This window comes from Sturnus vulgaris, chromosome 27 (assembly GCF_052056855.1).
Source record: "Sturnus vulgaris isolate bStuVul1 chromosome 27, bStuVul1.hap1, whole genome shotgun sequence".
Lineage (NCBI taxonomy): Eukaryota > Metazoa > Chordata > Aves > Passeriformes > Sturnidae > Sturnus > Sturnus vulgaris.
In genome coordinates, this window is record NC_142269.1 from 3,214,452 (window position 1) to 3,235,031 (window position 20,580).

General features: G+C 54.6%; 2 protein-coding genes across 3 annotated transcripts; one reads left to right on the forward strand and one right to left on the reverse strand.

The window, feature by feature from the left end:
- Window positions 1-474: 474 nt before the first annotated feature.
- On the reverse strand, window positions 475-11,406 carry KAT7 (lysine acetyltransferase 7). The gene is made up of 15 exons (XM_088179393.1): window positions 11,160-11,406; window positions 9,707-9,854; window positions 8,978-9,154; window positions 8,560-8,799; window positions 8,004-8,086; window positions 7,701-7,790; window positions 6,919-7,017; window positions 6,670-6,780; window positions 5,637-5,828; window positions 5,052-5,141; window positions 4,217-4,357; window positions 3,746-3,839; window positions 3,370-3,516; window positions 2,755-2,861; window positions 475-2,024 (listed from the first exon to the last, which is right to left on the reverse strand). Exons 1-15 carry the CDS (start codon window positions 11,172-11,174, stop codon window positions 1,923-1,925), a joined length of 1,836 nt encoding a protein of 611 aa, XP_088035519.1. The 5' UTR covers window positions 11,175-11,406; the 3' UTR covers window positions 475-1,922.
- An 885-nt stretch (window positions 11,407-12,291) lies between these two features.
- SLC35B1 (solute carrier family 35 member B1) lies at window positions 12,292-17,246 on the forward strand. Of its 2 annotated transcripts, XM_014889433.2 has the most exons (9): window positions 12,292-12,491; window positions 12,817-12,920; window positions 13,001-13,131; window positions 13,448-13,478; window positions 13,699-13,856; window positions 14,299-14,425; window positions 15,037-15,143; window positions 15,378-15,531; window positions 16,899-17,246. In XM_014889433.2, the coding sequence occupies exons 1-9, from the start codon at window positions 12,313-12,315 to the stop codon at window positions 16,949-16,951; spliced, it is 1,044 nt and encodes a 347-aa protein (XP_014744919.2). In that variant the 5' UTR covers window positions 12,292-12,312; the 3' UTR covers window positions 16,952-17,246. The 2 variants fall into 2 exon arrangements, with proteins under 2 accessions (XP_014744919.2, XP_088035520.1); XM_088179394.1 differs by lacking the exon at window positions 12,292-12,491 and having other exon boundaries at window positions 12,524-12,920.
- The last annotated feature ends 3,334 nt before the right edge of the window (window positions 17,247-20,580 follow it).

Below are 20,580 nucleotides of genomic sequence, written 5' to 3' on the forward strand. Positions count from 1 at the left end.
GCCCCTGTTCCCTCCTGGCCATGCCACCACATCCTGCCCCAAACCACCCCAGCAAAAGGGAGAAGGCAGCAGGAATTCCAGAGGGAGAAGGAGCAGGAAGCACAGAGCAGCTCCTGAAATTCAGGGAATTCTCCCTTCAGCAGCTTCCCCTCGCTGTGGGGAAAAATCTCCTTGCCCCAAGAACGGCCTCAGGTTGTGCCAGGGGCGGTTTGGGATGGATATCAGGGAGAAATTCCTTCATGGAAAAAAGGGAAAACTCTTGATATTCCTAGAACAGGCCCAGGTTGTGGCAAGGGAGGTTTGGGATGGATATCAGGGAGAAATTCCTTCATGGAAAGGGTTGAAAGCACTGGAAGTGTCCAGAGCAGGGGATTTGGGGTAAAACTCAAACCCAAGGCTGCTCCAGTCCCAATCCCAAATCCCCAGGGCCGGGCCCGGGATCCAGAGGAGCAGCTGGAAGCACGAGGGCACGGCTGGAGCAGGGAACATGCTTTTATTGAGGAGTGGGGACAGGAGCAGCACAGCCCAGCAGGATGGGAACAGGGAGCAGGGAACGGGGACCCCTCCCTGCCCTGCTCCCCTGGGACATTCCCAGGAATTCCTGGGAATCTGCAGCTGGGGACAGGCACAGCAGGAGTTCAGTAATGCCCACGAGGTCCACACCGAGCACAGAGGGGCTGGGGGTGGTTTTGGGGTTTCCAGGAGAAAAGGGGGGGGGAACCAGAGGAGCAGGAGGGAACTTTTCCAGTCAGGATGGGGCAGTGGTTAATGGGAATGGCTCCCACATTCCCAGGAGTGCTTCATTTCCCAGCCTGTTCCAGGAGGAGTCACTGGGATTGAGGAAATCAGCACTGGGATCACTGGAATCAGCGCTGGGAGCACTGGAACCAGAGCTGGGATCACTGGAACCAGAGCTGGGAGCACTGGAATCAGCGCTGGGAGCACTGGAATCAGAGCTGGGAGCACTGGAATCAGCGCTGGGAGCACTGGAATCAGAGCTGGGAGCACTGGAATCAGAGCTGGGATGCCACCAGCCCCCTCCCAGGGCTGTCCCCTCTGTCAGTGACACTGGGGCCTGGGTGACACAAGGACAGTGGTTTTACTGGGAGGCCATTTCAGGATATTTCTGCTGATGGGAGGAAGGAATCACATCTTTTTTTTTTTTCATCTTTCAGGGAATCCATCCCTCCCTGGAGCCCAGCAGCCTGGAATTGGTGCTGGGAATTCTTGGGGCTCTTTGGGAAAGGCCAAAGTTTGGATTCCTTCAGCCTGGAGGGGAAAAAAAAAAAAAACAAACCTCCAATAAAAAGGGAGGACCTGCAGTTGCAGGAAAGCTGCTCTGGGAATACACTCAGCAGGTGGTTCATGTACAGGAGCAATACACACCAGGAAAAATGGGAATTCTAATCCAGAGGTGCTTCCAGCAGGGCTGTGGTGGCTCCAGGAGGGGGTGACAGGAACACCCAGGCCTCCCTCAGGTGCAGTTCTGGCTGTACAATAGGAATTAGGTGAAAATCTGCTGGATCCTACAGAAAACTGCTGGAAGAGGGGCAATGATCCCACTAAAGCTATGTCAGACACGGAATGGGACAGGAGCAGCTCCTGGGGAAGCCAGGGCTGCCCCACTGAAGCTTTTCCACAAGAGCCAGGGGTGAGCCCAGCACTCAGGGACACTGCAGGAGGGACAGAGGGACAGCAGGGGACAGCAGGGACAGGGACAGGCCCAGCAATCAGAGCTCCCTGGGGCTCTGACACTTCCAGTCCTGGCGGCCTCACTGAGGCCGAAAACATCCGAGTTCCTCAGAACTGTGGGGACACGGGGCCAGGCCAGGCCAGCCCGGGGGCGACCTGCCCTGGGGACACTGCAGCAGCCAACGGCTCGACACGGATCCCCACGGTGCTGGGGACACTGCTGGGGACACCTAGGTGCCCTTGGGAGGGGTCCACTTCAGGCAGCTGGGGTCCATGGTCTTGTTGCTGTTGGACCTCTTGGCCTCCTTGGCGATCCACTCGTCAATGAGGTCCTGGGGAGAGCAGGGCAGGGGCGCTGAGAGCTGAGCCCGCCCGGGAATCACCCGGGGACAGCAGCACAAAGGGCAGGGAGGGGCAGGGGAACGGGAGAACAACGGGAGAACAACGGGAGAACAACGGGAGAACAACGGGAGAACAACGGCAAAAGAAACGACACCAAAAGAAACAGAGTACCACCTAAAAGAACACCCCCAAAGGACACCAAAACACCCCAAAGGACACCCAAAGGACACCCAAAGGACACCTTCTCCTCCATGGAGTTTTCTAGAAGCCCTTAGTGGAGCTCCCAGGGAGTCCTGGGGAAGGGAGAGCGTTTGGCACACCCAGGGATTGATCAGAGATTGGTCTGGGATTGATCAGGGATTGATCAGGGACTGCTCAGGGACTGATCAGGGACAAGCAGGAGCTGTGCAGGGCCCCATCAGTGCCGTTCCCAGCAGTCAGGGAGGTTTGGGGGGGATTTTAGGGAAAAGTTCCTCATGCAGAGGGTGCTGGGCACTGGGCCAGGGAATGGGCACGGCCCCAGAGCTCTGGGGGTGTTGGCACAACGCTGCCAGGGACGCCCAGGGTGGGATTTTGGGGAGTCCTGCAGGGTCAGGAGAGCTCATTCCTGAAGAATGGGGTTGGATTCCCAGCTCCTGTTCCACTGGGAGATGAGAAGGAGCAGGGAGGAAAAGGAGGAGGTGGAAGGAGATCCCCCCCAAGGCAGGCAGGCTGGCTCACCTGTCTCTTGAGGACCAGGTGTTTGCCCTTCCAGTACTTGAGCATCTGCAGGGCCTGCAGGGTGCTCACGATGTCCACGGGGTTCACAGCAGTCTCCTGGCTGATCTCTGCAAGCAGAGCCTGGCTCAGAACCCACCCCGAGCCCCCAGGATCCCAGAGCCAGACTGCTGGAATGCCCTCAGCCAGGGCTCTGGGGATTTGGGGGTGCTGGGGTTGGGATTCTGGAAGGAATCATCTGGAAAAAGGTGAATCCTGCTTTTCCAGGTACCTCACAGCCCCAGGAAATCCCAGGTGCCACCAACAGAGAAATGCCATTAAAAGAAAAAAAAAAAAATTCTCAATATTGGCTGCTGGAGCCATTTTTCTTGTTCAAATTAATTCTAATACCCAGCTGGATGAAGTTAATTCTAATACACAGCCGGATTAATTTTCTTTTTTTTCTGAATCTCTTTAAAATTGTATTTTTTTTTTCCACAAAGCAGCCAATCCACCCTTTCAAACTACTTCAAATCTTCGCTGCTGGCAGGGCTGGGAAAGAGCCATTCCCACAGGAAACACCCCATGAAATTCTGCACAAATTTCCTTGGGATGTGCCCAAAAAAAGCCTCCCCTGACCTTTGATGGAGATCTCCTTGCCCTGGAAGTTGTGCAGGTACCGCAGCAGAACTTCCTTCCAGTAGCTCCTGTAGCTGATGAGGCCCAGGTCAGACAGGGGACGTTCAGGGGAACCAACTTTTTCTTCTACTTTAGACAGCAAATAACCTAAAAAATTAAAAATAAAAACCACAAAACCAAAACCTATTTAACCAGAAAACCAATTGGGGGGAAAAAAAAAATTTAATTAGAAAAGCAAATTTCCAGAAACAAGCCAGGATGAAACTGCTCAAGCAGCAGCAGCAGCAGCCAGGTGAGATTTCCTGGTGGAGCTGGAGGGATTTTTCTCCCTGGAATTTCCAGGGAATTCTCTGGAATTTCCCCTGTCCACACTTACTGAAGTCAATGAGCATTTTGCCATAGCCTTGTCTCATGTACTGGGGCATGGTCAGGATGCAGGACACGTTGTAGTTGAGGAAGGAATTCTTCTCCTGGCAACAACAGCAGAAGTCAGAATTTTTATTCCTTTAACTGTTTCATTTAAAAAAAAAATCACAGTGATTGATATCAACTTTAATGCATTTTTCTCCACATTCCTCCCCAGTTTCTTTCTCCCCTCTGCTTCCTGGCTACAGGAATTCCTCAGAGCTGCTTTGGTTTTTTTTTTTTTTTTTTTTTTTTTTTGCTGGCAATGAGAGGAGATGGAGCAGCACAGCAGCTGCAATTCCTCACCAAACAGGGATTTTTGTCAGGGATTTTGTCCTGCTCCCAAAAGCAGCAAAGCCTGAGACTGCAGAGGGGACTCAGTGCCCTAAAGGGACCCGAAATCCCATTTCAGTGGGGTGGGTGAGCAAAGTTTTGCACTGACCTTGGAGAAATACCCGATCAGGTGGCAGCCAGTGTTGTCAGCCTCTGTCATGACGTAGAACAGGAAGGGCTCCACGTCATAATAAAGAGTTTTGTGGTCCAGGAAAAGCTTTGCCAGCAGACACAGGTTCTGACAGTAAATCTGGGCACAAAAAAAAAAAAAAAAAAAAAAAAAAAAAAAAAAATAATAAAGAGATGCAGGTGTTTATATTCCAGTGGGATAGCCCAAATGTGGGCAAAACCACCTGGGAAAGGACAACAACAACAACAAAAAATTCAGAATTATCTGAGAAATGATGGGGGAACAGAAATAATTCCAGGAAATAATTCCAGCAGGGCCACTGTGATGGTCTGTAAAAGTTTTTTGAAAATTTGTACTTGCTGAGACCTGGGTAGTTTCTTTTGTACTTGACAAGGGCTAATTAGTGTTGGATTTTTTAAGATTGACACATTGTTATATTAATGACAAAGTTTATGTGTTTTTGTGAAATACACATGTAAAGACAAAAAAACTTTGGGAAAACTTTTTTTTTTCTGGTGTTTTAAAAGGTAGCACCCTTTTTATGTAGTCCAGGCCAGGTAAACTAACTAAGCTGTTTTCTGTACATTTTCAGTGTTAAAAAAAAAAAAGCATATGAGAAAAGAAAAACCAGTCTCAAGTTTTATTCTAAGTTTCTTCTCCTTCTAGTTTCTAGTAATAAAATTTCTCTTTAGACCACCTGTATTGCCTTCCTCCTAACCTATCTTCACAGAAAAAAAAAAAAAAAAATTCAAATTGGTGAAACGAGGTCACCAGAGCCACCCTGGCCACCTGCAGGGCCACCCTGGCCCCTCACCTTGTTTTTCTTGCCATCCACCTCGAAGACAGAGATGGAGCCCTTGCGGTAGATCTCGTCACCAGGGGGGTGCTTCCAGACACACTTGGCCTGTGACAGGGACACAGAGAGGGGCTGGGGACAGCCAGGGCTGCAGGGGGACAGGACAGGGTGGCCACCCAGAGCCTCCCAGAGCCACCCAGAGCCACCAAGAGCCTCCCAGCCAGGGTGTCAGACATGCTCGTGTGCAGGGCTGGGCCTGGCTGGGCACCAGGGACAGAACAGCATTCCCATGGGAATGAACCCAGGGACAGAGCAGCATTCCCATGGGAATGAACCCAGGGACAGAGCAGCATTCCGATGGGAATGAACCCAGGGACAGAGCAGCATTCCCATGGGAATGAACCCTTCAGTGGTCTCACAGCAGGATTCCCAGTGGGAATGAACCCAGGGACACAGCAGCAGTCCCAGCAGGCCTGAGCCCTCCCTGGTTCCACAGCAGAATTCCCAGCAGGAATTAACCCCTCCCCAAGCCCAGACCAGCCCTCCCAGCAGGAATTAACCCCTCCCCACGCCCAGGCCAGCCCTCCCAGGCGCAGCCCTGACCATGTGCCTGCGGAGGATGGTCTGGCTCTTCATGTACTTGAGGCAGAACTCGCACATGTAGAGGCGCCCGAGGCGCGCGTACTCCTCGGGGTAGGGCGAGTGGTACCACGTGTCCAGCTCGTAGCGCCCGAACGCGATGGTTTTGATCATGTTACTGCCCTCGGTGATCTGCCCCTGCAGCCTCAGCTTCTCCTGCCCCGGGGGACACACAGGAACAGCCAAAACGTTCAGTAAAAGCAGCCGGAGGAGAATTGGGGTTTTGGTTTTGCTGCGGGAAATCTGGTTTTAAATTCATCTTTAAATTCATCGCCATTCCCTGATCCTTTGCTGGTCCACAGGGATGGGATGGGAGTGCAGTGAGGGAGCTGGGGGTGTTTATTCTGGAGAAAAGGGTCAGGGGAGATCTCATGTGAGTGCAGTGAGGGAGCTGGGGGTGTTTATTTATGCAGGTTTAGGCTGCACAGGAGGAGTTTCTTCTCAGGAAGAGGGATTGGGAATTGGAAGGGGCTGCCCAGGGAAGTGTCACCATCCCTGAGGTGTTTGGAACAGCCTGGATGTGGCACTGGGTGACAGGGTGGTGTCAGGTCACGGGTGGCACTGGATGATCTCAGAGGGCTCTTCCAGCCCAGGTCACTCTGTGACACTGCCCAAGGCCCTGCCCCAGATACCCCAACTGTGCCAGGGAAGCATCAAAGGATTGTTTGATCCCTCCCTGGAATGGGATGTGGCTTTGGGAAGCTCCACAGGAGCTGTGAACTCAGTCAGGAGCTAAGGCTGAGGTGGCTTTTGTTGTCACCAGCCCTCAGCAGGGCAGCCGAAGCTGTCATTGTCCCCTGGGAGCACCCCTGGAATGTCACTGCACATTCCTGAGCGCACAGCTCAGCTCCAGCTGCTCCTCCAGCTCTCCTTGGGGATGGCTGGAATTCATCTGCCAGCCTCGGGCTGACTGTGCTGGCCTGGAGCTGTCCCCAAACTCCCTGTCCCTGTCCCCCCAGACCCCAGGAAGGGCCCCCAGCCCCAGGGATGATCTCACCAGGTCCTCAGAGGCGCGTGCCTGGGCCCTCCTGAACAGCTCCAGGTCGTACTCGCTGGTCAGGTTCTCCAGGAGAGGCTCCCTGGTGTTGCCATAGGTTTGTCTGTGCTCCTGGAACACCAAAGGACAGGAATTTGGGCTGCTGGGCTGCTGGATCCTGCAGCTTTTCTAGCTGGGAATGCTGCAGGATGACTGGGAGAGGCAAACTCCATCCCAGGGGGAATGGAAGGATGAGATTCCTGCCTTTACCATGTATTTCTCCTTCTGCTCCTTGCTCAGCCCCGAGTTCCTCTTCTTCCTGAGCTCAGCCACCTTCTCCTTGTACCGCAGCTGCCTCTCTGTGGGGGCCTGGAAAAAACCCCAGGGTGGGATCTTGAGGGGCTCCAGCCCCTCCAAACATCCCCCTTCACTCCCAGCCCATGGAATTCCATCCTGGCTGCCATTCCAGGAGGAATGGCCTCTGCTAATCACAGGGCACTGCAGGTGCAGCACAGGAATGCAAAGCAGGAAATTTCCCTTCCACCACAGCACAGGGTGAGCTCCTCATGGAATGCTCAGTGCTGGGAAACAGCTCCCAGCTGACTCAGGGGCTGGGAAATGTCACTGCCCTGCTTTGCTTCTCTGCTGGTTACTCAGAGAGGAATTACAGCTCTGCAGGAATTCCCTGCACATCCAAACTCAGGGGAAGGATCATCCCGAGAGCACAGCTCTGCAGGAATTCCAAATTCAGGGAGAGGATCATCCTGAGAGCACAGCTCTGCAGGAATTCCAAACTCAGGGGAAGGATCATCCTGAGAACACAGCTCTGCAGGAATTCCAAATTCAGGGAAAGGATCATCCTGAGAGCACAGCTCTGCAGGAATTCCCTGCACATCCAAACTCAGGGAAAGCGTTCCCTGCCTGCTCCACCCTCACTGAAGGGACAGAAGGAGTTTCCCAGCTGGAATGGCAGCTGGGCAGGGTGAGGGTTGCCCTGCAGCCCCTCAGGGATGTGGGGAAGGGAGCCCAGGCTCCAGCCCTGTGCCCCTCACCTGGTGCCTGGTGGCGTGCCTGTTGTTGTCATCCTGCCTGTGAGCCAACATCCGCTCCTCAATCTGCTTGTCCCGGCTCTGAGCTCGCACCTGGAGGCCAAAATTCACCTGTCAGGGCTGCAGGCAGCTCCTGTCCCCCTTCCCTTCCCTTCCCTGTGAATTCCAACTCCCAGGTGTGACACACAGACACTGCTGCCTCACACGTGTGAGCTGCTTTCTGCTCACGCACTACAAGGCTCAGCATCTCGTCCTAAAAAACCCCAAAACAGGAGAAATCAGAAGGTAAAAAAGGTGGATGTTCACCTTGCACTCGTCTGCTGAGAGGTTGTGGTACAGAGGGCAGCCCGAGATGGAGAAGTGGCGCTCGTGCTTCCCGGTCAGGTGTCCTGCAAAGGGTCAGGGAAACAACAGAACTCCTGACAAACGATCCCAAAGAGGTGGGAAAGTCTCCCAGGTGGGCAGAGCCCTCACAGGAGTGTGCTCAGGTCACTGACAGGGGCATAGGAGGAGGAAACCTCCTGGTTTAGAAAGGAAGGAGAATCTTTCTCACACTCAGCCAAAGCAGGCAGAGATGGGAGTGCAAGGATTTGGGACTGAAATCCTGTTTGTGGCAAACAGCTCCCTGACCACAAATCTGAGACTTTTCCTCCCACACCTTAACCTTCTATCGGGTTCCTTTTCCCCCAAAACAGAAAACATTTCCAGCAACACCACCTCTTCATTCATACCCCATATCCCATCCCCATCCCCATTTTTTGTCATTCCTGACCCTAATCCACCCCGTTTTTAGGATCTAACACCCAGGAAGGAGGCAGGAACCCCGCAGCAGGCCGGGGGCTGCCCTTGGAGCTGCCATTACCCAGGGAGTTGCAGCCAGGAGTTGGACACTTCATGTTGAAGTTGTAGCTCTCGTGGAAGCGGCGGCGCTTGGGCCGGTGGGACAGGTCACTGCCCGAGTCCTTGAGGGACATGTCCTTGGCCAGGCTCTCGTCGTGGGACACGTTGGGGCTGGAGATGTCGATGTCAGACTCCGAGGAAGGGGCGTTGCCCGTGGGGGTGCGGGGAGGGGACTCGTCGTGATCCGCAGCGTTTTTGGTGTCTGGGGGAAGAGCAGAGGGGGAAGAGCTGCAGAAAAAAAAGCTCCCAAAATACCTCAGGGGCTGTGAGGAGCCTCTCCCCGGCTTGGAGCAGGGATTCCCTGTCCCTGAGTATCCATTCCCTGTCCCTCAGGGACCATTCCCTGCCCCTCAGGGACCATTCCCTGCCCCTGCACTCACCTCTGTCCGAGAAATCCACGGCCTGCTCGGTCTCAGAGCCCGACGAACGGGTCTGGCGCAGTGGGTACTTTTTGGGGGTGACAGGAGCCGGCTGCTGCTGGCTGCGGGTCACCCTCCGTGTGGAGTACACGGGCTCGTCCGCGCCCAGGGACGGCGCGTTCCGCACCGGGCTGGAGTCTGCCACGGGGGGGACACAGGGTTACAGCGCGGGGACAGCGTGGGGACAGCACAGGGACACCAGGGAGACAGCGTGGGGACACCCAGGAGCCACAGGGATAGCGCAGTTACACTGGGGGGACACTACAGGGACCCCCTGCCCCACACTGACCAACACCCCATGGCCCTGCCCTGCCTGTGCCACCCGCTCTGGCCTTGCCTGATAAAATCCAAGGACACTTGGAGCAATCTGGACTAACACCAAGTTTAACAACTTAATTAAGCCATAATTACCGCCCAGCTCCCATTTTGGAGGAGTAGAGATTCCCTAGTTTAGGTAAGAACCACCAGGGTTTAGATAAGAACCCACAGCCCTCGGGAACAGCAGGATTGCTGTGGGGTGCAGCTAAATCTGGGGTTTTGTGTGTGTGTGGGGCTGGGTTAAGGAGGAGCCTTTCCTACTCTAAGGAGGAGACTTTCCCTAGTTTGAGGAGGATCTTTTGCCCTGGTTTAAGGAAGCCTTTCCTGGTTTAAAGAGGAGCCTTTCCCCGGTTTAAGGAGCCTTTTGCTCACCCTGGGAGCTCTGGCTGAGCCTGGCCGAGGAGCGGGTGACACGGGCGGATCTCCTGGAGGTGCCATCGCTCTCGGAGCTGTCCGTGTGCTCGGGATCCGTGGAGAAATCCGAGTCCTCCGTCCCATCCGAGCTGCTGCCCGCGTTCCTCTGCAACAGAGCATTCACGTACTGTACTTCTCTCGTTAAAAAAAAAACCCACAAAAATAAGAGTGGATATTTAATATTTTCCACGCCCTCCCAGCCACTTCAGCTATGTGGTTTAACCCAAGTCAAGGATTCTTTTTTTTCCTTTCTCTGGCTCTTGCTCTGCCAGAGGAGTTTTCAAAAGGAAACCGGGCCAGGTGGTCCCACCTGGCCAAAGGGATGTTCCCCACCACAAAGCACCATTCCCATTGGGAATTATCCCAAAGTCCGGGGAGCAATCTGGATGTCAGAAGAGGCTTGGAATCAGTCAGAAATTGCTGTTTTTTCTCCCTTCCCTTTTTGTTATCATGGTTATTTAACACTACTACGGCATTTTACTCCATTTCTCATTACTACATCGTTCACACTTCAACCTACAAGCTTTATTTTTGTTTCCCCCCATTCCAGGTTTAGGCTTAATTTGTAGCTGCGGTTAAACCGCAACACCCTGAGGGGACACCGGGGGTCTGGGGGTGACGGCAGGTGCAGGTCGGAGCTGAGGGGCGGCTGCAGGACCCCGGGGAGGGCAGGGCCGTGAGGGGGCGGCAATGGCGGCGGCCGTGAGGGGAACGGGGGGAGCGCTGCCGCCATGAGGGGAGGGGGGGGGCGGCCTCGCGCCGGTGGCGGGAGCGCGGCCCCCGCGCCGCTTTGTTTTGCACCCAGCGGAGCCGCGCGGGCGCCAGCCAATCACAGAGCACGTGGGCGGGGCCGAGAGGGAGGCCCACCTATAGCAGCTCGAGGAGCAAAAAGGCGGGCTCGGCCGCGCGTGATTGACAGCGAACGGCGGCCAACCGGCGCGAGGCTTGCTCCCACGGCAACGCCAAACGGGGGGGGCCGCGGAGCAATGGGGGAAGGGAGAAACAAGGCTCGCGCGGGGAGGTGACCGTTGGGAGCGAGGATGGACAGCGCCAAGAGCCAATCAGCGGCCAGCCCGGCATGGAGACGCGCCCAATAAACGGCCAACTCTCCAAGCTCGTGCCCAATCAGAAACGGCAGGGGGCGGGTCCCGCCGCCGGCGCGGGGGAGGGGAAAAGGTGGCCGCTGGGGGTGATGAGTGACAAGCAGAGCGGCCAATCAGCGCTTGGCCTGCTCGTGCTCGAGCCAATCAGAGAGCGCGGGAGGCGAGCGCTGGGGGCTCAAGGCCGCTATTTTCCCCCCAGTTTTGGGCCCGGGAGAGGGAGCGGAGGGGCTGCCGAAGGCCAGAAAGCAGTGGCCCGAGCCCGCCGGTCTCCCCACGGGCTGCTTCCCTCGGTTCCCAGCCGTGCTCACCTTCCTGCGCTGCATCCTGGGCGGGGGCAGCGAGGTTGCCTGGTCTCCGGCGCCTGCGGCCCGCGAAGCGGCGGTGGCCGCCGCGGTGTTGGCGCTAGCGGACTCCGTGGTGACAGCCGTGTCCCCCGCCCTACGGCACGTCTGCTCCGGCGGCGCCAGCCCCGCTCCCGCCAGCCGCTGGTCCCTACTCGGTCCCTCACGCTTCCGCCGGGACGCGGCCCACGCCCCCGTCACGTGATCGTGCGCCATCTTGGAACCGGGCAGGCGGAGCCGGCAGTGAAGCCGCGCGCCGCCATTGTTGTTTCGGGCTGCGCGCTCCGGAAGGGGGCGGCTGTGGCGGCCGCCATCTTTAATAAGGGCACAGGGCGGGCACGGCGCGCCCGTTCCCGAGGCCGCCGTGGTGAGTGCGGGCACGGCCGAGGAGCTTCCAGAGCTCCCTCGCAGTGTGAAGCCTCGAGAACTGCAGCACCGGCAGCTCCTCCGTGGAGCCTGCGGGAAGCAGCGCCCTGGAGATGGGATGTGCCAGCCCAGAGATTGGGACTCGTGATGGGGTTCCCGTAAGGATGAGCGGAACTGTGAAGGACAAAGCGCCATGGAGGGGGTTCATCCCTCCCTGGCCAAAGTACTTTGCTAACTCGCTGCTCCCCCGGCCCCGCCGAGCATGGGAACCTCCCAGAGGCGCGGCTTGGAGCAGCGGGAGCGACTGAACGGGGCCTCAGGAGGGGCGGGCCGGGACCCGACACCTCCGCCCCGCCGGGTTCGGGTTGAACCCCGGAAGGTCCCGCTCGGTGTCGCCGAGAGTGAGCGGAGCATCTCCGCCGGGATCACCAATTAGAGCCCGTCCCTGTGCCCCGTCCCCTCAGGGCACCCAATCGCCGCAATCCACATCGGGTGGCGCTTCTGCACGCGCCGCGCACCGCGGAGGTCCCCAAGGCTCGGGTGCCCACCGCAGTGCCTGCCCCGCGCCGCGCCCCGCCGCTCCCATCGCGGCCGAACCGCGGCCAGCGCAGCCCCGGGGACGGTTCGGAGATCGCGGCGCGGATCCCCCGCGCTGCTTCGCGCTGTCCCCAGCGCCTCTCGCCCGCCTTTTCCCCCCGCCGCGGGTCCGGCAGCGCGCTGGGCGGCGCGGGGCGGGGCGGGAGCGGCGGGGCCGATGAGGCCGCCCGGGGCGCCGCGGGATGTGGCGCTGGAGCTGCCGCCCGCGCTGAGCGGCCCCGCCGCCACCATGGGAGCGAGCGCGGCCGTGGGGCTGCCCGAGCGCCTCCGCCTGCCCGTCTGCTTCCTCGGCGTGTTCGCCTGCTACTTCTACTATGGCATCCTGCAGGAGAGCATGTGAGGGACACCGCACCGGGGACACCGCCACCGAGCGGGGCGCGGGGATGGGGGAACACGAAACGGGAGTGACTGGGGGGACATGGAACAGGGACGGGGGGACATGGGACGAGCAGGGAGGTACAGGGCGGGAGCGGCTGGGGGTACAAGGGACCGGGACACCGGCGAGGGACGCGGGGCTGGGAGCGGGGCAGAGCCGGACCCGGCCGGGGTCTCTCCCTGGGTTCTCTCCCCGGTGTCACCGGTACCTGTCCCGCTCTGTTCCCGGTGTGTCCCCTTCTCTGTCCCTGGTGTTCCCGGTGTGTCCCCGGTGTCCGTCCCGCAGCACCCGGGGCCGTTACGGGGAGGGAGCGAAGCAGGAGAAGTTCAAGTACGCGCTGAGCCTGGTGTTCATCCAGTGCGTGATCAACGCTGCCTTCGCCAAGCTCCGTAAGTGCGGGACCCCCGCGACCCCCGGCGCGGCTCCGGCCGGGCCCGGGGCCGGTGCTGAGCTCTCCCTGTCCCCGCAGTGCTGCGCCTGCTGGACGCGGCCCGGCCGGACCGCACTCGGGGCTGGCTGTACGGGGCCTGCTCCCTGTCCTACCTGGGCGCCATGGTGTCCAGCAACGCCGCGCTGCAGTTCGTCAGCTACCCCACACAGGTACGGCACGGGGACATGGGGACACTGAGGGGACACTCGTTGTGACACTGAGCCCAGCTCTCGTTTTCCTGGGGTCCCTTTGGTGTCACTGGGGGTGCAGGGAGGGGCTGAGCGAGCTCCCAGAAGGGAGAGGGTTCCCCAAAATAGGGGGAGGGTGTGTTAATTGGGGGCATTGTTAATTGAGGGGGGGTGTTAATTGGAGGAATTCCCTTGGAGATGGGTGCTGAACGTTCCCTGCTGGGTCTCAGCTGCCCCAGGGGGATTTTTGGGGTCTCAGTTTGGGGTGTGGATCATTAACACCCATCTTCCCTTCCAGGTCTTGGGCAAGTCCTGTAAACCCATCCCAGGTGAGAGAATTCCCCATTTTTTATGTATTTGTGGAGATTTCTGTGCCTCCAGCAGCTCCTCACCTGTCCAAGCCATCCTGGGCTGGGTTGGATTCCAGGGAGGGTTTGGGATCAGTTTGAGGGGTTCTTTCTCCCCAGCCATGATTTGGGAGTGACCTTGTAGGGGTTTAATTGCTGTGGGTGGGTTTTGGGGTCAGTTTTTGACTTCCTTTGTCCCCAGTGATGCTGCTGGGGGTGACCCTGCTGAGGAAGAGGTACCCCCCAGCCAAGTACCTGTGTGTGCTGCTCATCGTGGCCGGCGTGGCCCTGTTCCTGTACAAACCCAAAAAAGATACAGGGGACACCGAGCACGTCTTTGGCTACGGGGAGCTGCTCCTGGTGAGTGCTGGGACCCCACAGGGCTGGGGTCACACCTGGGAGGAGCCCTGGGGGACTCAGGTGGGATGCAGTTCTGGGATTACCCCTGAGATTCAGGTGGGATTTATTCCTCACCTGGGATGAATTCCAGGGTTTCAGGTGGGATTTACACCTGGGATAAAACCTGGCTCTCAGGTGGGATTTACCCCTCACCTGGGATAAACCCCAAATTCTCAGGTGTGCCTTGGAGCTGTAGTAGGACAGGTGTGGGTGAGAGGAGCCTTCCTGTGCTCTGCACACCCCAACAGCCCCAATTAACAATCCCAATTAACAATCCCCGTTAATAACCCCTGTTGGTAACTGCTGTAAAAAATGAGGGAGTTGGCGTTTTCCCTGGGGAGAAGAACCTGGGCCTGATGGTGTCCCCTGTCTGTGTGTCCCCTGTCTGTCTGTCCATGCCCAGCTGCTGTCCCTGACCCTGGATGGCCTCACGGGGGTGGCCCAGGACCACATGAGGGCTCACTACCAGACCAGCTCCAACCACATGATGCTCAACGTCAACCTCTGGTCCACGCTGTTCCTGGGGGCAGGTGAGGGGCTGGGGCTGGGCCCTGGGCCTGGGGCACTCTGGGCTTTGGTTTTGTTGGGGTTTTGTGTTTGTTTGTTTGTTCGTTCATGGCCCAGCCCTGCCACCCCCTGGAGCTCCCAGAGCCGCTCCTGCTCCTGCTGGAGCAGAAATCAGAGCCTGGAAAAGTTGGGAGGTTCCAGAGCAGCTCCTGCTGGAGCAGAAAAAGGAACCCAGGAAAGTTGGGAGGTTCCAGAGCAGCTCCTGCTCCAGCTGGGAGCAGAAATCAGAGCCAGGGAAGGTTGGGAAGTTCCAGAGCAGCTCCAGCTGGAGCAGAAATCAGAGCCCAGGAGGGGCTGGGAGGTTCCCCTGGCACTGGAGGAGCTTCAAGGTCCCTTCCAGCCCAAATCATTCCAGATTAGGCAATAGCAATCCTGATTAATTAGTCCGGGACTGTTCTGTTGGAATTTGATCCCAGTTAATGATCTTTCTTTCACTAATTAACCAGGGGGATGATTGCTTCTCCTGCTGCTGTTTCCCCCTTTGTTTGTGGAATTCATTCCCTGCTTTTGGGGGTTCTGACCCGCTGTGGGTGGGGAATCGTCCCCCAGGTGCTGATCCCGGGCTGTTTTCCAGGGATCCTGTTCACGGGGGAGCTCTGGGAGTTCCTGAGTTTCACGGAGCGTTATCCCAGCATCATCTCCAACATCCTCCTGTTCGGCCTCACCAGCGCCCTGGGCCAGGTCCGTGCTTGAGCAGGGCCCCGCGGGCTTTGGGGTGGGGTTTGGGGTGGGGTTTCATTCCCTGGGAGGGGCTGGGATGGAATTCCAGGGAATCTGTGCCTGCCCCCCATCCCTGGATGAGCTCCCAGCCCATCCCAGCATTCCAAAACCCCCAGGATTTGAGGGGAGGAGCTCTGTGGTGTTGCTGGCAGTGCTGTACCAGGACTCTGCTCTGTTGGTTTTTTTTCCCCCCAGAGTTTTATCTTCATGACCGTGGTGTATTTCGGGCCCCTGACCTGCTCCATCATCACCACCACCCGCAAGTTCTTCACCATCCTGGCCTCCGTGGTGCTCTTTGCCAACCCCATCAGTGCCCTGCAGTGGCTGGGCACTGTGCTCGTGTTCCTGGGTGAGCCTGGCAGGGAAATGCCAGCGGGGTTTGGGGCAGGAGGAGCCTGGAAATGAGAAATGGAGTCGAAAAAAAACACAGGGGGTTTCGTCTGGAGAAGTCACGGTTGAGCAGGGTTTTCATCAGCAGGGGAATGTAATGGAAAGAATGTAAAAATAGGATGAAGATGTAATATAAGTAATGTAAAAATAGAATATAAATAATGTAAAATAATATAGAAAATTATATAAATTATATTAAAATTCAATATATTTTTCCATTATTTCTATTACATTTCCATATTATTTCGACATCATTTATATTTTTACATTACTTATGTTATATCTTTATCCTAAATAATGTAAAAATGATATTAAAATGTAATATAAGTAATATAAAAATAATCGGAAAATATAATATAAATAATGTGTAAATATAATATAAGTAATGTAAAGATAATATTGAAATGCAATGTAAGTAATATAAAAATACAATATAAAGATTATGAAAATAATACAAATATTATTATAATTTTATACTTTATATTTTTATCTATTTTTATAATATGATATAATATAAAATAAAATATAGTATAGGAATTATTATGTAAAAGTAACATTAATAATACAAAGTAGATAATATAAAAATATAGAATGTATAATGCTGTAGAATAATATGAACAATAGAAAATTATTATAGCAATAATACAAAATTACAATATAAAATAAGAGGAAAATAACAAAATTAAAATTTGGATTTTCTGCCTAAACACTCCTCAATATTCAAAAAAAAAAAAGTTACCATGCATATTGAACCCACAAAGTAAAAAAAATAATAATTCTTAAAATTCCCACGTGTGTATGAACTAAACCTAAAACAGTAAAAGCTGAGACTTCCCTTTATATTCCTTCATCTTTTCAAATTCAGTCTGTGCTGCTTTATAATGAGCAACTTTACATTTAAAAAGTTCTCTTTGTTGCATAGAACCATTTTGTTTAAACTCCTTTAAACTCAAGAAGCTTTAGAAGTAACCAGAGTTTGCACAACAGTGCAGGAAAAAAGAAAGAACAGGAAAACAAACTAATCCCTGAAAATACAACTATGCAATTATTTGCTCAAAAATATTTTTTTGCCATTCATTTTAGATGCCTTCTACTTTGTGGAGATGTTTTCAATTAAGAATCTCAATACAAAATGTAAAAATTAATAACTGGGAGCTACTCAAACCCAGGACAGGGAGGGAGGGTGGCACCAGCAGATTTTTTTAATCCTTTCCCCCCCCAGCTCGTTCCATGGGTGAATTTGGGGATATTCAGCTGATTTCTCCCCAAATTCCCATCTCCCTGCTGCTTGTAGGAACACAAACTTTGTGTTTTGTCTCCTCCCAGGCCTTGGACTCGATGCCAAATTCGGGAAGGGGGTGAAGAAGACGTCGCACTGAGATCGCCGCAGTTGGAATGAACTTTTAATTTATTGTCTTGTACCTCAGAATCTGGCCTGGAACTGGACTCAGCACAGGGAATCAGAAGGAAACCGTGTGGGATTTATTTTTTGGTTTGGTTTGGTTTTTTTTAATTCTAGATCGTCTCTAAAATGTAATCCTTTATTCTGAGGTGTAATTCAGCTTTTTTTTGTGTAATCAGAGCTGCCCCCAGGGCTGAGCAGCAGCAGCAGATCCTTGCCTTAACAGGAAAACACAAATCCTTCCTACCTTTATTAAAGAAAACCAGACAATGGCCACTTCTCTGGGATTTTCTGTGGGGATTTGGCTGATTTGGGGGGGAATGATCCCAATCCTTTGGGGTGATCCCCTTCCAGCTGAGGGTTGGATTTTCTCCTGCTGGGATTTCCTCTCAGCAGGGAAATCCTGGATGTGCCTCAGCTCTGTCCTGGCTCCCAGGAAATGAGAATTCCCCAAATTGGGGGGGATCTCCTGGGGCAGCTCCTCTCCCATCCCATGGGATACCCCAGGAGGAATTCCCAGAGCAGCTCTCTGGGGTTCCCAACCCTTCCCAGAGAACCTTTGGGATGTTCCTGCCTGGATCCAGCTGTCCCTCAGAATAAACCCCAAATCCCAGGGTGCCATTCAAGGAATTTCCATCCTCTGCTGATTTTTCTTCTCCCTTTTGAGAGGGAAGATTCTGATCCGTGGATTTTGGGGTTTGCTCCATTTTCCCACCCCGAGGCAGGGCTTGGACTGGGGGGAAATGTCAGGAAACTCCTCCAGACTCCAGGGAAGAGCCAGAGGAGCACAAAGTGCTGCCAGAACATCCAGGGGAAGACTAAAGGGATTTTAATTCCTGCTGCCGTGGCCTGTTGTGTTTATTGCCAGCAGGGAGCCCCATCCAGCCCTGGGATCCTGGATGGGATTTCAGGTCCTTTCCAGCCCCAACCATTCCATAATTCCCAGTGTCAGTAACCTGGAGGCAGCTCAGAATTCCCGAGGGACAGATCCCAGTGCTCAGAGTCTCCACAGCTCTCTGGGTTTTGCCAGCTCTGGCTCCTTCTCCAGTTCATGGGTTGCAAATCCAGGTAAATCAAAAATCTGGGGGATTTTCCAGCCCTGGGAGCTCCCTCTGCAGCTTTGGGATAAGGAGCTTTTTCCCAGCAGGAACTTTGGGGCAGGAGTGAGGCTCTGGAATGTTCTGGACATTCCCTCAGGGAATTGCTGGGATTTGTTCGGTGCCTCGGGCAGGTTCAGGTCGCCAGGGCCGAGCTGAGCAGCTCCGAACCGATCCCGTTTTTCCTCCCTCCCGGTTTTTATTGGCTCCAGATCCCGATTTTCTGCCGTTACCGGCAGGGGGAACTCTGCTTTCAGCCATTCCCCACCGACAGCGGCAGAAACCCAAAAAAAGCAAAAAGCGGCTCCTGTGCTCTCCCTGCTCCAGCTGCTCTGCTGGACACAAACCCAGCTGCAAATCCAGATTTTCTCCAGGTTTTTTTTTCACCAATTTTTCTTTGTGTTTAATCCTTCCCGACCACCCCCAGAGCCCCTTGGAGCCGGGTTTGGAGCTGAAATCCGGATTTTGGAGCTCCCCCTGCTCCTCCCGGCTGCTCCCAGAGAAAAGATTCCCGTCGGGATTGTCCCGGGAAGCTGGGTCGGGGGAAGCAGAACCGACCCGGATTGAGCTTGGATTGAGCTCAGATTGAGAAACTGAGCCCCGGCACCCGCAGGGGGGAATTTGGCAGCTCTGCTCCCTCTCCTTTCATCTCCCCTGCTTCTCCCAGCTCCTCCTGCAGCTCCAGCAGCAGATGGTTCAAAAAAAAAAAACAAAAAAACCCACACAAAAAAAAAAAAAAAATCCCAAATGTTTGGAGAGGGGATTGAATTTTTGGGTATTTTGTAGGGATGGAGAGAATTCTGGAAGTGGTAATTTTCTGGTGGTGGGAGAGTAAAGGTGGGTAAGGAATTGCTGTTGTTGTTCCCTTGGAATGCTGGCGTTCCTCTGAAATACCCCGAGGATGTTTTGGGGACAGCAAGGAAAGGTTTCCAGGCTGGTGAATGATTTGATGATTTAAGGATTTGACAATTTGCTTTCCTGCAGGTTTGGTTTAATTGTCCCCACATGGAATCAAATATTGGGATTTTTCCCTTCATAAAATCCCTGTTTGGAGCCCCCCAGGGGGGAGCTGGAGGCAGCCCCGGGGCAGGAGCAGAGGCCTCTCCCCATGGCCAGCAGGAAACTCTGCTCCAAATACCCCAAACCCTGAATATTCCAAGGCAATAAAGCCTTTATTTGTTAATTCTTGTTGTGAGCGTGGCTGGGAAAACAAACCCCAGGAAAGGTTTGGATTGGGAAGGGAGCTGGGCTGGAGCTCCCACCCAGCTCCTGCTTGTGGGGAAAAGCTTTGGAATCCAATTTGGGGGACTTGGGGACAACGCTCTGGGCACCCCCAACCCCGCAGGTTTGGGGAGAGGGAAACAATTCCACAGCAGGATCAGATTTTAATGAGTCCGGGATCAAAAGCAGCGTGGAAAACAAGAGCAGCCTCATCAGGAGCCGCTGCTAACGAGCAGCAAAGCCCGGCTCAGGGCTGGGGGAGCTGCTGCCGCTGTGCATTGAGAGGCTGAGTTCCTCCTCTCCTCCAAAATCAGCTTTGATGCGCCTCCAATCCAGGTAAAAATAGCAACCCGGCAGATTCCCTGCAATTAAAACCTCCCGGGCAGGGCTTGTTTGAAGCAGTGTTTGTTTTCTCCTAAACAAAAGTGGATTTTTATCGTGGTAGCAAGGACTGGGTGAAGGTTTTCTGGAGGTGTTTGGGAGCCAGGGAAGGAAATTTGGGTGGGAAATGTGCAGAGCAGGGAACTGGGGCTGGGTTAAGGGGGGACTGTCCCAGCAGAGCAGCAGGAATTCTCTGCTGGAAAGGCTGATCCCAGTGGGGTTCGAACTGGACTTAAGGCTGTGGTTTGGGATCTGGGTGCCTCCATCACAGAATTCCAGAGTGGGTTTGGGTTGGAAGGAGCTCAAAGCTCACCCAGCTCCATCCAGGGACACTCCCACTGTCCCAGGTGGTTCTAAGCCCTGTCCAGCCTTCCCTGGGAATTCCATCCCAGCCCCTCCTCACCCTCCCAGGGAAGGAAAATCCACCTGAAGGAGAATCCTGTGACCCTCTGCATTCCTTGAACCTGGAACGAACCCATTTCCCAACTCTTTTCCACACCTATTATCAAATACATCAATATTTGGTTTCCTTCTCTAAAAGACACCGTTATTCAATTTATACACATGAACAAGCTGCTTTAACCTCTCTCCACTGCAGGAGTTCTTGAAGTTGGGGATATTTCCCTTCCCCTTTTGCCCCAGGGAAGGGAAGGTGGCACTGCTGGGCTCAGCCTCGGGCTCAGGTTTTGGTGTGTGAATCCCTGGAGGAGAAGGGGCTGCAGCACCCAGATTTTGGTGTGAGTCCCTGGAGGAGAAGGGGCTGCAGCACCCAGATTTTTGGTATGTGAATCCCTGGAGGAGAAGGGGCTGCAGCACCCAGATTTTGGTGTGAATCCCTGGAGGAGAAGAGGCTGCAGCACCCAGATTTTGGTGTGAATCCCTGGAGGAGAAGGGGCTGCAGCACCCG

Coding starts and splice junctions, on each gene's coding strand:
- KAT7 (XM_088179393.1), bottom strand. Junction 5,142..5,636: donor CCATCCTCCGCAGGCACATG/GTCAGGGCTGCG, acceptor TCCCTGTCACAG/GCCAAGTGTGTCTGGAAGCA. Junction 2,862..3,369: donor CAAGGAGATCTCCATCAAAG/GTCAGGGGAGGC, acceptor CTCTGCTTGCAG/AGATCAGCCAGGAGACTGCT.
- SLC35B1 (XM_088179394.1), top strand. CDS start 12,539: ATGGGGGAACACGAAACGGGAGTGACTGGGGGGACATGGAACAGGGAC. Junction 14,426..15,036: donor CACGCTGTTCCTGGGGGCAG/GTGAGGGGCTGG, acceptor GCTGTTTTCCAG/GGATCCTGTTCACGGGGGAG. Junction 15,532..16,898: donor CACTGTGCTCGTGTTCCTGG/GTGAGCCTGGCA, acceptor GTCTCCTCCCAG/GCCTTGGACTCGATGCCAAA.